We start from the raw sequence: 20,843 nt of genomic DNA on the forward strand, positions 1-20,843 counted from the left end.
TGAAAATAAAACAGGCAAATATTTCTTAAGCTCTAAGAGATACTTGGTTGTTATATGAGGGAGATAAGGAAAAGGAAGAAGTTGGTAGGGAGTCTAGCACAAAATCCTACGAGAAAGAGAAAATGGCCATTTTCTTTTTCCATTCAGATCCTGAGACCTTCCTTATAAAAACTCACCATTGTAATAAGTGAGATTTATCTCATGTGGCAAGAGTCACTATCCCTTTCAGGGATAGGAAATGTGTCAAGGGCCCTAACGGGAAGGTCTATCTGAACTTGTCCCAACAAATAATTAGAAAACTGAAATAACTCATTTCCTAACTTTTCATATTATGGTCCGGAGTCTCTTCACTGATCAGTGGTGGTGAGTCCAGCTGAGTTCACCATCATCATCAGCAACCAGGAGGTGAGGTCTATCACAATTGCAGTGGCCCTGGAATAGACTTTATAGCTAACAATTAGCATCCTTGTTGGCCTAGTGATATTAATGATTATTACTGCTAATACGGTGCTGTCTTATATGCCCAATACTAGCCACAATTGACTATGTAAATTAAAATTAAAGGATGTAGTTATGCTTGTTATATTTCAAGGGTTTAAAAGTCATATGTGGCTACCACATTGCACAGCTCAGATATAGAATTTTCTGTCACTACAGAAATTCCTAATGCACAATGTTGGTATCAAATATTAATTTGAACATTTTTAGTGTTACGGCTCACAACACAAACCTCACCAGCTGTTGGTACAGGAGCTTGGATGATCCTGGATGCTTCCTAGGCTGGTACAGATGCTGTGGTTCTTGCTGCCAATTCTGGAAGAATTCCAAAGATGGAAGGAATGAAACAGACAGATTCAGACTAGGAGTCTTCAGCTTCCCTCCCTAGCCCCTGTCATTGTATCTTGTGGGTTTCCACAAGAAATTTTCCCAAAAACCTTATCTTTGGCATCGCACATAAATCACAGATTAAAAACCCTCAAATGTCTTAAGACTAGCATTTTCTGAATCCTTGGTTGTCTGCTAGTCTTTTGTCCTCTCTAGATTACTAGATTATTGAGGTGAGGAATCATTTTGAATATTGTACAGAATCTAGCCTACTGTTGAATGTAATAAGATCAGCTTCATGAATGACAGTGAAAAGACTAAGTCAAGACTCACTAGGGACCCATATCCTACAAGTTGCTATGACATGGATATATCATTAGATGGCAGAACAACACCACAGTAAATAAAAGAGAGTATCCTGATCTTAGAAACACTAGTGAAATAATCGATAATGATACTGTTCCATTATCGGCCTGGAGCGCCAAGACTTTATGGTGTCTGTGATATGACCAGGGTCACTAGAGGAATGGCTGCATGTGGTGAATTGTAGGAAAACCTGTTCCATGTTCTGAGTTCTGAGACTGGAATCCTGGTCTTGCCCCTTCCTGCTGCTTTGGTTGTGTTCTCTAAAGCCCATCTGCCTTGGACTGAATTGTGTCTCCCAAATTCAAATATTGAAATTCTATCCCCCAATGTTGAATTTGGAAATAGACCTTTAAAAAGGCAATTAAGAGTAAATAAGTTCATGAGGTCGTGACACTAATTCTTTAGAACAAGTGTCCTTCTAAGCGACATGAAAGAGCTCTCTGTATCCCTGCACACAGACACCAAGGAAAAGTCATTTGAGAACACAGCAAAAAAGTCATTATCTGAAAGCCAGGAAGACAACCCTCACATGAAAATAAACTGTGCTATATATTGATCCTGGAGTTTTCAGCCTCCAGAAATGTAAAAATAAATTTGAAGGCAGGACTGGTGGCTCACGCCTGTAATAGCATTTTGGGAGGATAAGGCAGGAAAATTTCTTGAACCCAGGAGCTCCAAACTAACCTAGACAACATAGCAAGACCTCATCTCCACAAAAAATTTAAAATGAACTTAGCCAGACATGATGGTATGCACCTGTACTTCCAGTTACTCAGGAGACCGAGGAGAGGGGATGACTTGAGTTTAGCATTTTTTGACTATGATGAGTCAAGATTATATCATGGCACTGCAGCCTGTGCAATAGAGTGAGAGTGACCCAGACTAAAAAATAATAAAAGAAAAGAAGATAAATTGTTGTTTACCCATTCAGCCCAGGATACTTTGATGTGGCAGTCCAAGTAAACTAGCATGCCATTCCAACTCTTGTTGAACTGGATCAATCTCAGGAGGCACCTTGTGAAAAGAGTGACTCAGCTTAATTCCCCTTCCTCTAGCTGTTCTGACTCTTGGGTGAGGAAGGAGAAATCAGGTTTCAATTTCAGTTTATTCAAATTTCATAAATGGTTCTATAAAGACAAACTTGTTAGCTTGTTTTACTTTCTGATTAGAATTGCATCAAACTGAATGAGCTACTGTTTTATGTTAATGTTTGAAGATGTCCATGTTTGTTTACCACTTTGATACATGTGGGGACATATTATGGATCTCATTTCCAGCCCTCTTCCCTATGTCCCAAGACAGAAGGTCACTGTCACCCGCAGGGCAGACAGTGTATTAATAGTGTTCAAGCCTGAACATGATAAGCTCCTGCTTGCTAACACTGCCCCCTGGACACAATGCCTATCCTAGTTAGGAGTGATGGGCCTGGATAGATGTCACTTTGGGCATCAGTAGCTGAGCTGCCTTTAGGGCTACAAGTCCCTTCTCCTGTCACCATTCATGCTCAAACTTTTCCTCAACTGTGGTTCTGCCTGGGGCTACAGAGGATCTGAGGCATTCTCAGGGGAACTGGTTGGAGATAGCTCTGAAATTGTGTTCCCTCTTCTCCTTATACCCCTTTCCACCTCCTTTGTGGGCAGCTCCAGTGCATCTTCTCAGTGTCACTGCATGGAACACATCAGGGTGTTTTCTCCCACCTCCTACTCCCACCAGCTTTGTGAACCAGGAAAGATGGACATAGAAATCCCACATTGCTCCTATCAGAGGGGAGGCTCCCAACAGACATGAGAGTTGTTTCAACATATGACCCCATAACCACTGAGCCATGTGTTCTGCTCCATCTGTTGGGGGCCACTATAAGAGGAGCTGTCCATGTTGAGCTCTGGAAACAAAATCTTCTCCTTTCAGAGCCCACACTGACTTATTGTCTCCTGGACATCTGCTGCTCTGTGTTCCCCAGACACTCCTAGGGTCACTCAGTTCCCTCAGCAATGGGCAGATCACTGCTCTGTCCAACAGGGACATAGGGGTGGGTTCTGAGCCTCATGATGCACTGCCTGTGCAGTGGATAAGTGATCAGGTGATGGTGTACTCATTGCTGGTGTAAACTGTTCAGTTAATTTGTGAAATTTTAAATAATATATATGAGCAGTTAAAGTTATATATGTGTAAATATTCTTCTTATTATGTTCATTTATGGAATAAACACATAATGTATGCAGATGGATTAATATAATTTATATTTGTATATTCCACATTTGATATGTAAAGTTTTTATGATGTATACTACTTTTCATTCTAAGTAGAACAGTTGATGGAATAAAAGACTCTGGGACTTTTGCTGATCATCGTTTTTTTGGCTCCAGCAGGATCCCAAGTACACAGGTCCAGTGAGGACAAAGCCAAGAACCTGGTCTCTCAGACTTTCTCCCTGGTCCCTGGCTGCAGGCTCAGGGTTTGGTGCAGTTCCAGTGGATCTGTGACTAGTTTCCTTTTTTGAAGCTCCTGCCAGGCAGCCCTACAAACTGGGACTTTGGTTCTTCCCAGGTTCTCAGGAGAACAGCTGCTTCCTCCAGAGCCCAGGGCTACAGCCTGGAAGCTCTTGAGTAGCACAAACTGACCTTAGCCCTGGATTGAAGACCCTATTCCAAATATCTCCCTACTTTTCCTGAACACCTGTCCAGACACATTTTTACGACTGCTGATGCTAATAATGTCATCTGGAAAATTGGAATTTGACTTCATTGCCTGGTTTGTTCCACCCTACCAGAGAAAGATGCTCTTGGGATCTCTCTTCCCATACCTCTTCACTTAGACACATTAAAATTTAAATGTCACAAAGTTCTTGTCCTCTTCCACAATAACTATCTCCCTCTCCCTTTTGTGTATCCAGCACTAGCTCTGTCCTGTTGTATGTGGTAGAGACAGTGAGCTTCATCTAGCCTAAGACAGAAGTAGGGATTAGGGGCACAAATAATCAGTTCCATAATGAGATGTGAGGAAGTAGGGACTAGGAAAAAATCTGGGGAGGATATTGATCCCTCGGAAAAAGAAAAGTTAAGAGCATTGCTCTGCATTTCCTCCTGGAAGAGTTGTAAAAGAACATGATACTTAACCACTGCAGCCATCTTGAGACCATGAGGCAATGATCCCAAGACTGAAAATCCAGTGTGGTGAGGGCTCAAACAGAAATACAGAAAGCACATGAGTCCTTTCAGCTCTCACCAAGCTGCTGTATAAACCTTAATCTCCAGCTTTCTGGCATCTCAGCATTGCTTAGCCTCTTTTAATCATTTCTTCCACTTGCTTCCAAAATTATGCTAACTTAATCAGAAAAGACTCATTAAAAAAAATCCTAAAGAGACTTTGACTTATTATTTAGAAGAGGACAGACATCTTAACTGTAAGTGTTTGTGAAAGTGTGAGGCATGAAAGGCAGGAACTATAATAATTGATGTTCTCCCTGGCATCTTGGACATGCGATATTCATGGCTAGAGAAACCCAAACTACTCCAAAAGAGTTTATAAATTCTTCTGTCATCCTGTTTCACTTTTTTTTTTTATTCTAAACACCAAACAACCTCCTTTTCTTAAATTCTCCTTCAGTCACGGACAGACAGAAAGAGACAGGAACAATCAGAGAAGACATAAAACCTGGGTATTATATGTATCTCTTCAACACCAAAATAGTGTTTGCAGGTTTCCTGCCTTCTCAGTAGTTTTTGATGGGCAAATGCTGACTCTCTAGCTAGGTTCCTGTCAGAGGGTGCATTTGGAGGTCTAACAAGGAAACAGTTCCAGACAATCAGTGCTGGATTCCAGGGAGGGTAGCAGGATAATGATTCTTGCTTCATAGTATGGAGGAGGCTAGAGTGAGTTCTGAGAATTGCCGTGTGTGTGTGTGTGTGTGTGTGTGTGTGTGTGTGTGTGTGTGTAAAGAAAGCATGAGAACTCAAACCTGTGGTCACAGTCTTAGGAGCCCAAGGGATCAGACTATTTATCGTGGAACAAGGGGCAAAGGAGAAGCTGGGAGGTCTCTGAAGAGAGATTGCCATGGTCCAGGCAAAAGATAGTTGAAGAAAGATGTCAGAAAGTGTGGGGAAATAAAATGAAGAGAGGTCAGATTCTGAATGTATTCTAAATCTGGAATTATCGGTTCAACTTCTGTTTGTTATAAGACATTTAATCCCAGGGCTTCTTGCTAGATGGCCAAGGACTGTTTTTGGCTGTTTCCTTCCTTATGCATGATAATGGGACACAGAGTAGGTCTTTAAGTAAACTCTGAGCAAGGCTCAGAGTTTCTGTGTTTGCCTCTCTGTACACTGAACTTGAAAATGGCTGCCACTGGGTACATTTAGGGAAAGGAAGTGATTTGTGACCACGGTGGAGAAAGGAACAGAGAAAGAGAGAAATAGAGAGAGGTAATACAAAAAGTTTGTACTGTAACAGTAGAGTAGACTGAATATGGTGCTCAAAATCAGACCTTATTCTTAGAGTTTGTTAATGTTACCCTATATGGAAAAATATCTTTTAAAATGTAAATTAAAAATCTTTAAAAAGTGAGATTGTTTTGCATTATTTGGTGGGTAAGGCCTCCATTTCACCGAGGAGAAACTGTTCATCAAAGCAGAAGGGGTTTGCCCAAAGTCACATGGTCAGCAATGGTAGAGGCTGTGTTTTGAACCCAGTTCTGTCTGAAATTAAATATGTTCCTTTCCTATGGCCCCATTCAGTCCACAGAGGAGCTCAAAGCCTATAAAATAGGGGAAGAGAAGAACCAGGAGGATGATGCGAAAATGACAGCTCCCTGCTGCCGCTGCCCATTGCCCCAGTGACCCTAAGCTTACACTCAGCCCCTTCTGCAGGTTGGTATACAAACACAACTTTCTCAACTACGAAACAACTTTATTTGAAATATTGGGAATGGGACACATCTTGCATTGCCCTGATCCCTTCTTCATCTCCTCTCTCCCTTCAAGCTCTCTGACTCAGTCTTTCCCTCTCAGATTGTGCCCTGCAAATATATTTTTTCCTTCCAGTATGGAAAAAAAAAAATCTCTCTTCTATCCCGAACAGATTCCTAGGCTCTCAGATTCCCAGATTGCAGATGGTTCAAGAGATAATACAGGACATTTACCTAAGATATTTTGTACCTAAGAAACATTCTGGTGCTAGCTCTCCTCACAATAAAATGTTTTTTGTCTCTTGTCAAAATTGGCACCAAATGATAACATAGTAGAAATGTTTTGGAGAATAGAGGACAACTATGAATTCAGGTTCCCTACAATAGTATTAGTTTTCTATGACTGTTGTAAAAATTACTATAGCCTTATTGCCTTCAACACAAACTTTTCACCATACAGTTCTGCAGGGTAGAAGTTTTACTGAGCTAAAATCAAAGGTATCAATAGGGCAAGAGTCTTTCTGGAGGCTCCAGGGGAAAGAATATGAGTTTCTTGTTTTCCGTATTCTAGATGTTCTCTCATTCTTCTTTGTGCTCCCTTCTTCTATACATCAGTATCCATTTCAGTTGTCCTATCTTTATCTCTAACTGTGGCCACCCTACCTCCTAATATGAGAAGACTTGTATTGGTCTCTCTCAGATAATGCAGGATAATCTCCAGATCTTAAAATTATTAACTTAGTCACGTTTCACAAGTTTTTTTCTTTTTTGGGTTTTTTTTTTTGCATAGAAGGTGGCATTCTTTAGCTATAAAGTTAGGACATGGTTATTTTGGGGGGTTGTGGTATTATTTATCATACTAACATCTCTTATTTCTACATCTGCCCTTTCTTAAAGTATAATAAAAATCACAAGGAATACTTATGAAGCAGCAGAACTGAAAGAAATCTGGATTCAGGAACCTTCATGTCTATGAATTTTATGTTCTAGGAGATTCTGATTCTGCATCTAAAGTGAAATTTATGGTATATAGCTATCCATTAGAGCCTCATTTCAATTTGTAATGCAGAAAGGAATAAGTGTTTAAATACAATCTAGGAGAGATCATTAAAGGGAAATTAAATATTTCTAAAATATCAATAAGTTTTCTACCTGTCAGAAAATAAATTTGGCAAGAATTCAGGTCATAGATACTATTCAAGAATGAGAATTTGTCCAATGTCTTTGATTGGTTCCACCAATTATAAGAATTTTCATACAGGCAGCATGATTTCAGGTGCAAGAAATTCTAAAAAGCTAGGAGGAAAGTAAGACAGAGAAAAGAAGATGGATGGGAAAACAAAACAACCAAACAGGAAAAAACAAAGCAAACCAAAAAACTACATCAGTGATCAGATAACACTGATGACAACAGGGTCTCAACCCAACTTGGAAATACAGAGAAAAGGTCTCTGATTATTCCACCTAAGAGGTGAGGAAGCTGGGTTATTTATACATCTATTATGTCATCACTAATTGAGGTATGTTTTATTTGGATCCCAGATGTTTCTCCATGTACATTGCTGTTGGCTTGTCACGAGAGGGTGACTCTCTCCTGGAGATGCAGGAAGGGAGGCTGGCATCGAGGTGAGGATGATGTCCTCATTCACTTCTGAGAAGTAAAAGAGGAAAGTGGCATTGTGGGTGAAAGGCAGGACCATGCAGAGCCCAGCAGTGATTTTTGTTGAAGTAATTAAATGAGATCTCATTAGTCAACCCTTCATACTTAATGAGCTGTAGTAGGTAATACTAAATGAGGGTAGAATAAGAAAATCTCTACTACAAGAGTAGGATGCAGTCCATTTAGATTCTGGGTATTAAAGAGACCAATAGCATTGGATACAAGTGAATCTGTGAGTGAAAAATGCATTGAGGAATCACGGTATTATCTTTGTTTGCCTGCAGTGAACAGCTTGACCTTATACTGGTAATAACAATGTATTAATGTCATTATAAAATTCTATACACTATTTTGACATTCTGCTAATCAATATATTTTTCATATTAAAACAAACAATTTCATATTCACAGAAATGTAAGTATAGCATGTGCTTCCCCATCAGAAACATCTGAGAGTTAATTAAAGAACTTAGAGGCAGACCCTCTGAGACTTTAAATGTATTTCCTACAAACAAGGATATTCATCTACATTATCCCAATGCAGCTATGAAATGCCTGACTCCATCTAATCCTTAGGTCCTCTTCAGTTGTGACAGTTTTTCCTGTCATCTCTTTTGTAACAAAATGGCCCCCAGAGGAAATTTAAAAAAAAAAAAAAGCACATTCCTTTCAGACAAATCTTTGCTGCCCTGGTCTGACCTAGGACACAGTGGATACTGCACCTGTGATGAGTTATAGTTTCCTTGTGATGAGCCTGTCCTGAAGCTGTGCTCAACTTGTCCCATACCCTAGTGATTTGCATGTGTTCAGAGCACATCGTGTTGCCCTTGAAGACTTATTAATAAGCTGGTCACATCCTGTACAGGAGTCAGTTCAAGTGAGGACACAGCATGGGCATGAGGGCACCCACTCAGCTCCTGGGGCTCCTGCTGCTCTGGCTTTCAGGTAAGGAAGGAGAAGGCTAAGAATTGACTCAGACAGTATGAGCAGTCCTGCCTGGTCATTCAGGGAAGTCCTCATATAACATGATTGTGTTTATACTTGTTTTTATGTTTCCAATCTCAGGTGCCAGATGTGACATCCAGATGACCCAGTCTCCATCCTCCATCTCAGCATCTCTAGGAGACAGAGTCACCATCACTTGCCGGGCAAGTCAGGGCATTAGCAGTAATTTACACTGGTATCAGCAGAAACCAGGGAATCCTCCTAAACTCCTCATCTATTGGGCATCTAGCTTGCAATCTGGAGTCCCATCGAGATTCAGTGGTAGTGGGTCTGGGACAGATTTCACTCTCACCATTAACACCCTGCAGTCTGAAGATGCTGCAGTTTATTTTTGTCAACATAGTTACGGTACTCCCCGCACAGTATTACAAGCCATAACATAAACCCCCAGGGAAGCAGATGTGTGAGGCTGGGCCACCCCAGAGGCTTCTCTTCATGCCTCTGTCTACTGAGAGTGTTTCTTATATGACCTCTAGGATTCTGGGAAGCAGTGGGAAAAAGACAAAAACTCTTTTCTGCACCTTAACTGTCTTTCCTCCTTCTCATCTGCAGCAGCACAGACTTGGCAATATCTTTCTTAATTTAATAAAGGACAGAGAGGATTATACTTGTTAAATTAAGATTAAACTAAAACCTCTTCTTTATACCTGTCAAGTTTGACCTATGCATACTTCTTACTCTCTCTGTACAGAGTAAACTATAATAAGACTATAACCTACTCTGGTCTAAATCACAGAATTTCAGCCAATCACAGGTACCACATGTTCAAATCATGTTCAAATAAGGCAAACACCTCACTATAATCAATGTAACTGCTCTATAACTCACTTTCATTTTCTGTATGTCACTTTTTTCTATCTATAATTATTATCTGTTTATGGGACAACCTAGAAGGTCCTTCTGAACCTATTGTGGTTGGATGATGTTGGTGATATTGTTAGGGAGTTAGACATGAGCAGAAGATGAAGAGCGAAAAGGGTAAACAATGGGAAGCCAGCTGACATTCAGTTATTTACTCATTTTAGAAATTTTATCATGAGCTGAGTTGTGATGATTCAAAGCTGAATTCAAAAGCAACTTAGATTTTTTAAAAAGGCACATTATTTTTTTTCTCTATACTGCCCTTAAGAATGGAGCTTTCTCTTCTCTTCCTGATATAACCTCTTAGGAAGGCTGGCCTTATCTAGTAAATCACAGGTAATGTTTGAGAGGAAAAAAAACTGTCATATTAAAACACTTATAAGTAAGAGGAATAGAGAAGCTACTTCTTTAAAGAAACATCTGCAAGCCTAGATGAGGAGGAATCTTGTTGGGTTCTTTTGAAACTCTCTAAAATCCTGATAATTTAAACTCATTTCCTTTGTTGTATTTAGTTCCAGACTTATGATTTTTTGTTTGGTTGTTCGTTTAAGTCGAGGTCTCACTCTGTCATCCAGCCTGGATTGCATTAGCATGATTATGGCCACTGCAGTCTTGAATTGCTGTACTCAGGTGATCCTTCCACTTCAGCTTTTCAAATAACTGAAACTACAGGCATGCAAGACACTTGACTACTTTTTTGATTTATTATAGATATGAGGTTTCTCCAAGTTACCCAGGATGGTCTCCAACCCCTGGGCTCAAGCAATCTTTCACCTTTACCTCTCAAAGTGCTGGGATTACAGGTGTGAGCCAGCACACCTGGCCATACTTATTTTTTATGTTAATCATTAGCTTGGTTTGTAAACTAGAGTTCATTACAAGTATGAGTAATAAATCACGGAAAAGATGAAAGATATGTAACTCCCTAATCATTTAAAGACACTTGTAACTTTAACAAGATAGAATGAACAATATCTAAACATTAATTTATGTCAAAGGTCACATGAATAATTTATAGCCTAATTATAAAGAGGGAAAATAAGCCTGACAGGAAATTAAACAACCACAACAAGAGACTAATACAAAGAAAACTATAAAAACTAAGTCAAAGAAGTAAATGGGACTGTCTCACTCTCTGGACAGACTGCTCCTCTTGATTCTTAGATGTCACTGACTTACTCTAAAAACTCTGCTCTGCTTTACTTGCTTGCAATAAAATATTTCCTTGCTGTCCTGAGTCTGATGCCCTGTCCAATTCTTTGTTCATGAATAATAGTGAACCCCAAATCAGCATTTCTACTGACACTATTTGAATCACAAATTGTTCTTTGCTCAATTACAATTAAATTTACTTTATCTTAATTTTTTCTCCTAAAACATCAGGAATATATGTTATAGAATTAGTGAGGAGTCACACAGCAAAAAAAGGAGTCACTCTAGATATTCCAAACAGAAATTATTTAATACAGTGAGAAAGAAAGATGACTTTTATCTGAGGAATGTAAGCCTCCCCTAAACTATAAGGTCTCGGGAGGAACAGGAATGAGACAGCAGCCATGTTCCAGTTTTATCCTGAAGCTAAGTAATCATCACATGAAACATCTTGCTATCATCACAACTAACAATGCCACACATGGGACACCATAATCCATGTAATGTACAATCACTGATCAATGCTTTTTCTATAAACTGAAAATTATTCCTGACAAACAACTTTTATAAAAAGAAAAAAACAACATTTATCCAAGAAAAACTGTCAGGCCCAGAGAGACTTTGAAATAAGACATCAATCACATCCAACTCTCTGCTGAGAACTATGTATTAATCTTTTGAAACTGATTACTGTTGCCACAAATGAACCCAATAATGCCACTGTGGACACTATAACCCTCATATCATTGTTTCAATTTATAGCAATCAATCATCATTGCTGTTTCTATAAACCAATGAGAATTCCTGGACTCACAACAACTGTGTTATGAGTCCACTTCATGTTCTCACTCTTTCTTTTTCTTTCTTTCTTTCTTTCTTTTTTTTTGCATTTACAAACCTACCAGTGGGTGTGGTCAGGAAGACGCTGATAAGCGAGTGAGAGTGGGAGTGGCAGACTGAATGAGGGCTAGGGAGTTAGTGGCTAGTGCTCTCCTGGTAGAGTGACTGCTGCCGTGACTGGTGCCACAGCTGCTTCGCTTGGACACTAGCAATTACTGGGATGCAGAAGCTGAGGTCCATTTTCTTTTTTAATCAGCAAAACCCTTCTGGGGAAGAAAATGCTGGGCGATGACAACTAAGTGAGGGCTTGTAAGCACGTGTACCGGGCCTTGATGCAACAACTGGTGCTGCAGCTTCTCTGCTTGGTCCCTGGCTCTTCCCAGCTGCAGAAGCTGAGCGCCATTTTTTAAAAGTGGACAAAAGTTTTCCTGTGAAGAAGCAGTGGGTAGAGACTACTGTCCCAGGCTCTGCCTTACCACAGCAGCAGGAGAGACAGCCAGCTCCAGATTTTCTTTCACCACTTCAATGCCTGGCAGGGCACTGGCAGCAGGGGTTGTGAAGGGAGTCCAGAGGCAGAGTCCTATGAAAGAGGACAAGAGAGGCACCCCACCACCAACTTGAAGGCAGGGCAGGAGAATGCTCCGACTTGCTCATCATGGAGCAACAGGCCTGATCTCTGTGATGGGCGGATCAACTTCTCATGGATTGATCATGACCCAGAGGGAATACCCTGAAAGCACAAACTTCAGAGGGACCTGATGAGTGCTGAGTCCCAGGCACCCCATCTCCTACCCTGAGCCAGTCATGGGACAAAGGCTGTGGCCAGAAAATGTTGAGGAAGGACTTCAAAGAGATCAGTGGTGAGTCTGGAACTGATGCAAACCCCCTCCTCCCCAGCATTCCTCTGAACATCAGACCCACACGGCTGAGCCACAACTGAGAGGGACAAACTCAGGCAAAGCCTGGACATCAGTATCAATAGGAGAACTCCATTTCAGGATAGGTCTGGCTGGGGCACCCCCTCCATGAGTACATACCTGGGGGAAGAGACAATCCCACACCTCCCCACCAGAGGACATCTCCCTAAATATATGAGATTAGGAGGGGAGGCCTGCAGTCCCACCCACCTCCACTGCCCCTCCTCCTACCATGCTCTGGATACTGAGGAGAGAGTGAAAGAGGTGGCTCTGCAGGAAAGCCCAGATTAGAGGAACAATTGCAGAGCCTGCCACAAGAGGGCAGATTTTTTTTTTAATTATTGACTTTTTTTAATTTTAAAAAAATTTTTGATTGTTAATTCATCTTTTTTAAAAAGTATTTCATAATTGCATATAAATGTGTATGTGAGTATTTGATCTGCATCCCTCCCAATCTGTTTTCTTTCTTTTCTGTCTATCTTTCTTTTATTTGTTGTTTTCTTTTTATGAGTGTATGTGAATGATTGCTAGTTTATGTTTCAATTTTGTTGTTGTTGTGAATTTGTTTTTGCTTTTGTTCTTCTGGTTTTTTATTTTTATTTTTTAAGATGCATGTCAACATATGTGTGAGGGCTTGATCTGAATGCCCCTTTTTTGTGGTCTTTCTGTTTTCTTCCCTATTCACTTTGTACTAGGCATGTGTTCATGTGTTCTTTTTTGTTATTGTCTGTTTGGTTTCACTCTGTTGTTATTCCAGTTTGTTTTGGGGAGTGAGTATATGTCTGTGTGTGTGTGTCCTATTGTTTTTTGTACTGTTTTTTGCTTGGCATTATCATATAGAGTGGGGGTGGGGAGTGGGTCTCAGGGAAAACAAACCACAATACATGAACATTGCAATTTGCAAGCAGTTTTTGAATCCTAGTGCCCATTCCCCTACTATATTCAAAATTCAAAAACTACAAGAGAGAGTAAAGCTTCCAATCCACCATCCTATTTCAAAATACAACAAATCTAGAACACAGATTAGGGAAGAATAGAGGACTGAGCAAACATGAGAAGGGAAAGCCTCTCCCACTGACACTGAAAAACAGAACTAAAGAGAAAAACAAGAGAAATGAGGAAAAAGCAAAGGAAGACCACAGGCAATTTCAAGTGTACCAAAGACAAAACTCCTGAAAAATCAGAACTTGGAGCCCAAATAATGGAAGTCACCGAGGACTGGCTTCAGAATATGACAGGGATTAGGGAATGGTTGGAAAAAGCAAATAAGACACAAGAAACAGAAGATGCAGCACTGAAAGAACTTGTAACAGAGATTTGGGCAATAAAAAACTTCATGAAGGAAATAAATAACAAGACGACAAACATGGAAAACAGAATCTAGCTGAAGAAAGAATCTAATAACTTGAAGACCAGAACATGGAATTAACCCAATATGTAAAAAACATAGAAAGAAGACTCAGAAAGAAAGAACAAAGCCTACAAGACATGTATTATTATATCAAGAGGCCAAACATAGATCTGATTGGTATCCCAGAAGAAGAAAGGAAAATGGAGAACTACTTGGAGCAAGAATCCCAGGAGTTAATCCAAGAAAATGTTCCCCATCTCAACAGAGATGTGACCAGTTAAGCACAAGAGATACAGAGAACCCCCACAAGACATCAAATGAGAAGTCCAACCCCTAGACACATAGTAATTTGCCTACACAAAGAAGGCACAAAAGAAAAAATCCTGAAGGCAGCAAGAGAAAGGTCAGACTACCTACCAATCAGAATAGCAGTAGACCTGTCAGCAGGAACACTACAAGCAAGAAGGAACTGGAGCCCTGTATTCAAAGTCCTCAGAGATAGACAATTTCAACCAAGCATTTCCTATTCAGTCAAACTCAGCTTCATCAGTGATGAATAATTAAAATCTTTTCCAGACATCCAATCCCTAAGAGATTATTCAGCTTCCAGATCAGTTCTATGGGAGACACTTAAAAAGGTATTAAGCACAGAAGAAAGAAAAAAAAGAATGACCACACACTCCCCAAGAGAACAGCAGAGCACAAAATCAACAGACAATAAAGTGCAACAAGAAACTTGAAAACATACACATACATCAACACTAAAACCAAAAGAAAACAAACAAAGAAAAAGTTTTATAAGAACTTCATGACAGGGATAAAAAATAACCTTTCAACATTCAGCATGTATGTGAGTGGACTAAATGCACCACTGGAAAGACCCAGAATGCCAAACTGGATAAGAAACCATGACCCAATTACTTGCTGCATCCAGGAGACTCATCTCACTACTGAAATATCTAGTTGAAAAACCTATAATAGTCTGCAATAGCTTGCTTGACATAAGTAACTCCATTTTGTAATAGATCTTCCATTTTAATCCAGAAATGATTCCCTTATGTAACCTTCCTGTAATCACACCATATACCCACATTCCTGTTCCCCTCCGTGCTTGGATACTCCCTAGTTGCAAATTCTTCATCTAATCTAACTGTCCAATGTTTTGCCAAGAAAATGTAAATCAAACTGTATAGCTTATGTAATTTTTGCCTTTATAGCCCCTCTACTCACTCTGTTCAGGACTAAGAACTTTTATGACAATAGCCTCTCTCAGTCACCGGCCTAAATAAAAGACTCACAATTCAACCCTCTCTGCATGTTGGTGTCTCCTTTCTCACTATCTGGCTATAACATTTGGATGCCCCAGAGAGAAAGTCATCAACCTTGGGAGGTGATCTCACTCCAGCTCTCCCCAGCTCAGTGAGGAAGGTGTAGGGGGGGCACCCTCTGGGATATTCCAGGGCCCCATAATCTCTACTCTGGCTCCAAGGGAGTTGGAACAACTACTGGCTTCCCGTTGCCCCAAAATTCCTGAGTCCATCTGCGTTCTCCTAGGAGGTAAGAAGCTGTTTAATCTGTATGTGGTCACAACTCTGCAAGGGAATATGGAGTCTGACAAGGCTGCTCCTTAGACTTTGTCTGTTGACCCAAGTCATTGATAGAACAGTGTCTCAGTTTAGTACTTGGTTTCTGTTTGGGTACCTGCTTTGACTTCTGATTGCTTATGACATTGGCCCCTTTCTGTTCTTTGTGTTCTTTCTGTGCTGTTTGCTACAGGACTTGCTTCTGCTACACCTTGAGATTGACATTTAGGCTATAAACTTTTATTATCCTTTGCTCATCTCTTTGTAATTAGAGGTCTGCTTCTCATCAGTAGCCTCCTGTGATTTACTGGTATTTAACAATATGGGTTCTAAGGCCTCCAAGTCTACAAGTCCCCTGGACTGTATGTTAAGGAACTTCTCTGTCAGGTTTGCAGAGAATTATAGAGTATGTCTCTCAAAAGGCAAGCTCTGGACTTTCTGTGAAATCAATTGGCAATGCTGGATGGCCCTGTACAGGGCCTCTGGATGTTCATGCTACTCGGGTTGAATTTGATTTGTTTGTACTATTTATGGCTGTAATTCTGTTTCTGGTTTCTGGTTTCAGAGTTCTGATTTTTTTTTTTTTTTTAGTTTTTTCTAAGTTTGTTTTTGTATTTCTTTCTAACCTTTTCTATTGGTGTTGCTTAAACAGTTCAGCCAGTTCTAACTAAAAATGTAAACATCTTTTAAATCTCCATGGCTTTTACTGAACTGCCTATTGGGACAAAGTTTAGCCATGAAAGCTAGTTTCAATTTTGTCAGAAATATAATTTAAATTTGGATATCTTAAAAAAAAAAATAATAATAAACTTGCTGTTTTGTGACTAAAATTTAAAGAAAAGGGTTATTAAATCTAGATTTGCTTAATCATGTTTACATGTATACCTGTTATGTTTTGTCCAGCATGCTACCAAATTTACTTTCAAGTAAATTAATGCTCATAAAATGCATATGACTTTAGCAATTAATGATAATATAAAAATATATATCTTTAAAACTGTCAACATGCATTTCATCAAATGTTATAAAATTACAAGCCTAGCCAAGACCAGGATAATTTCTATTTATATAAGTGCTTTGTTATAAGTATGACTAATTTAAAATTGTTAGTCCCAAACTACTAAACCTTCTGGTTTAGCAGTAAAATGCTAAAAACTGATTGGCAGGAAATAGTTTTCATAAGTAATTAAGCAAGCTGCTATAAATAAATTTTTTAAATGAATAAAACAATTCTTATGAGTAGACTCTTCATGTAATTTTTAAAATCTCAAAATTATTTTAAAGGCCCATTACATGTCAGAGTTACATTCAATTTTTTTAAAAAAGAACTGTAATATGAAAAAAATACAGGAACAACAGAGTCCAAGCATGTCATTGTCAATGGTATGTGAAAAGCAAGATAAGAGTCACAAACGGGAGTCTATGAAACAAACAAAAAAAATCTTGGTATATAAGCAAGTTAGTTGAATTTTTTTCTCTTGTTCTAACTGCTGTTATGACTTAAAAGACAGTGCAAATTTGTCAATAGCCATTTGAAATTGCTAACAGTTCATTGTAATTTTTATTTGTTTTCCACCCAAACTTGTAAGTGTTCTAATAAATATTATTTCCAACTTTATCATGTGTCAACACATTAATGTTAAATAACATCACTGTTTGTTACAGCAGGTTTGCTAAAGTTGTATTTTATAAACAAAAGGATAAATCACCTGCTGTGCCTAATTAACACCCTCTTATAAAACAGATAAAGCTTTAAATAACAAACACCTCCCATTACATGATAAGATTTAAAAACTGGCTTATGCCTAGTATATCTGCCAGATAGATAAGGTACTAGGTACTCTATGTGAGCACAGTGAAAATGAGAACTGATCACTCTCACCTAGTTGCTGCATTGTAGTTCTAGTTGTAATGTGTGGACAATTTATGCCTTGCAACTGAAACTACAATTTAGTAATTTTTAAAGGTTTTTAACAACTTTGTTTATTCATAATTATAAATAAGTAGGGACAGATCATTACAAATTCAAGTGGTCTGTTCACTATAAAGCACTTTGAATCAGACTGTCACAAACAGAGAAATGGCTAAAAAGTTTCATAAGTATAACCTATTAAAAAATGAACTTTTAAGATTTTTTTTAGCCAAAATAAAACGTTGTCAACATGGAGGGCAGCAGAACCAGAGGGCCAAAGAGGCACCCCAATTGGGAGTCGCAATTTGTGAACAAAACTCTGAGTGCCCATCAAAGGCCTGGTAAAAACAAACCTGTTAAGGGGATGGTGTCCATTGTTCATGGGTACAGCCTGTGGGGACACTGGAAATATAGTTGTCCCAAAGAAGCCTAACCTCCTGGACCTTGTCTACTTTGCAGACCAATAAGTCATTGTGAAGCAGGTGCACTCTCTTCTGAAGAGAGGAGAGAATACTTGGTTCACAAATAATGGCCACCTATGGAGGCCTGCCAACCTGCTAAACTGCCTGGCACTGGCTCACCATCACCCCAACAAAGTCCCCAGGTAAACCAGGGCTCTGGATCCCAAATTAATTTTCAATTTAACACAGGTTCCAGCCTTTTGGTCCTGGTCATCCATGCTGAAATCATATAGCTTTATCCAAAAGAATTTCACCCTCTACACATCAGAGAGGAGAGAAATAACCTTGGGGCTGCTAGGACAAAAGTACAGTCCAGATATAAAAGCAGTAATATACTTATCTAAACAATAGAACAATACAACAAAAGGGTGACTGTCTTGCCTTTGGACCCTAGCAGCAACTGCCATACTAACTTAGGAGACTAATAAAATTACTTATAGACAGCATATTAAAGTGTACATTTTTGCTCTATTATAAAATAACTGGTTATCTCACAAGGGGGAGCTGTATTTCCTTATTAAAGTATCACTATAGATAAATTGCAAAAAATATATTTCAACTTATATTGATAAATTAAAGGTTTTAAAAGAAATTACTTTCACTTTTCCAGAATTGTTTCTGGGACAATGGCCTTTTTCTTCATTGTTTGCCTAATAATTTTTGCCTGTACTCTCACTTGGTATTTTATTAAATCCAAATAATATTCAGTTAAGATCCCACTGTTTCCAAACGTACCCTTGGAAATAAATGGGTAGGGGGCATCTTTACAGCCCACCTCAGGAGTAAGCAGTTACAGAAGATTGATCTTAACCCCAGTTCCCAGAATCATAAAAATAATTCCAAGAGCAGAAATGGGAAATAAAATGACAGTCCAAAAGTGAGAAGCCATTTTTATTTTGCCACAATAATAAAAATAGAGGCTGTGTCCTAGAAAAATACACACTCTAAGTGAAAAGTAACCTTGCCAAATTTGTCTTTTTAGAAATCCAGACTTCACAAGTATAATCCATATTAAACCATTCTAATATACCCCTTTCTTAAAAAATTACCAATCAGTCTCTCTTAAAATATCTCTCTTAAAATATTTCCAAGGGTATGTTTGGAAACACCTGGTGGTCCAGGTGGCTGTCCACTCCAATATCCAGATTGTCTGACCAACTCCATCTTCCACACTTTGACATCCATTCCAACCCAGGGACTTGGTCTTTGTCAAAAAGCTCCAGTAGAAAGGACTGACCCCCATCTGGGAGGGACCCTTTATCATCATCCTGACCACCCCAACAGCACTCAAGGTTGACAGAATACAGGCCTAAATTCAAAAAGCCAAAGATAATGATGTTGCTCCACCAGGCTGCTCAGCCAACTGGACAACAGTCAGGGATCCTAAAAACCCTCTCAAAGTCACCTTCTGAGCCTGCTGTCCTGCTTCAGCTGAACCACAGTCTGACCAACTGATGAACAGCTGAAACATGAAATTCCAACTGTCCAGTAACAGACTATTTATACTGGTTAATAATTCCCTGAATGTACTATTATCACCCCTCAACTCTCGCCTTATTTATCCCAATTACCCTGGTTTTAGGCATAGCATTGGCAGCCACCGACTGAATATTTGACGAATAGTCTCTGTTAATGCTATCTTATCTCCTATGCGTAGAATGTGTTACTACATTATCGTGTTGTCAATAAGTTTAACATGGTTTATTTTACTTGAAGAGTCTAAAGACACCCTGTACTCTTTCTCCCTAACCTCTTTAACAATAGGAGAGGTCCTAGCTATCCAAAACTGGACCCATGGTTCACTTCCAGTCCAGTTTAAGGTAAACCTTCCTGACCTGCTACAAATAGAAAAAAATGACTATCTGGAAACCTGTACAGTAGACAAATTCCTTACTACACTGAATCATGTACACAGTGGTCAACCCTCCATTATGTAAAGGATGCAGACTTTTATCTCTGCCCCAGTAATCTCACTGACAGCAGTTGTAACTGGGACAATGACTTCTTTTGCCCAGACTGGATATGCATCACCACTGCAAATTATAGTGAGGGGCCTAATGGCATCTGAAATCAACCTTTGGTCAATTGCAGGCCCAGAATGGCCTATATATATAGGCCAAATGAAAGCAAAATGAATTTAGAAAAAGGAAAGAAATGGAATGGAGTGGAGTAAGAGGAAGATGGGGAGAGTGAAGAATAAGCGGGAAAACAGACAGAGGTACCAACTAACAATGAAAATGAACACAAGGATAAGAGTAAGAGGAAAAAGTAAAAACAAAAACAAACAACAACAGCAAAACTAGAACATACAATCATACAGACACACAAGCTGACCAACTTCCTTATGATGTACTATTCCCTTACACAAACATGAGGTCTTAGATTCCAATTTGGAGACTGGGCAGAGCTGGGTGGAGCTGGGAAATGCAGATCTCTGCCTGGTCTCAGGGCTCCAGCTGATCTCTGCTTCTATTGTAGCCAGGTCCAGCTGATGGAGGCGGAGTGTGAGACAGCCAGGTGCTACAGGTCGTTGTGTCATAGTGCGGCTTGGGTCTCATTTTCTTTCTTTGATCTTAGGTCCCAAGCTGAAGGCTGGGCAGAGCTGGGCAGGGCAATGTAGGTCTCTGCCTTGCCTCACAGTTCTAGCTGTTCTCTGGTCATGCTGTGGCCAGGGACAAGTATTGGGTGGCAGAGTGCGTGGCAGCAAGTCATTGCTGATCAGCATAGTGCAGGGAAGCTGGGGGCAGGGCAGTGCCACTGAGGAGGGAGCCTGGAGCTCTGTGGGATGGGATCAAAGGGCCTCCACGGGCAGCAGTGGCTGGGGGGACAGTGCCACAGGGGAAGGAGCCCGGAGCTCCATGTGGTAGGAGTTGAGGGCCTCCGTGGTTTGTCGTGGCTGGGGTTGGGGTGGTACAGCCAGGGAGGGAGCCCAGAGCTTCCCAGAGCAGGAACCAAGAGCCTCCACAGGTGACGGTGGCTGGAGGCAGGGTGGTGCAGCCAGGGAAGGA

General features: G+C 39.9%; 1 gene segment (V, D, J or C); it reads left to right on the top strand.

Moving 5' to 3' along the window:
* The first annotated feature begins 8,643 nt into the window (after positions 1–8,643).
* LOC103252441 lies at positions 8,644–9,141 on the top strand. The segment is given in 2 exon segments: positions 8,644–8,698; positions 8,819–9,141. Coding segments are annotated over 2 exon segments (378 nt in total).
* Positions 9,142–20,843: the final 11,702 nt, after the last annotated feature.

The sequence above is a fragment of the Carlito syrichta genome, unplaced genomic scaffold (genome assembly GCF_000164805.1).
Source record: "Carlito syrichta isolate Samal-C Ts95f unplaced genomic scaffold, Tarsius_syrichta-2.0.1 Scaffold158730, whole genome shotgun sequence".
Lineage (NCBI taxonomy): Eukaryota > Metazoa > Chordata > Mammalia > Primates > Tarsiidae > Carlito > Carlito syrichta.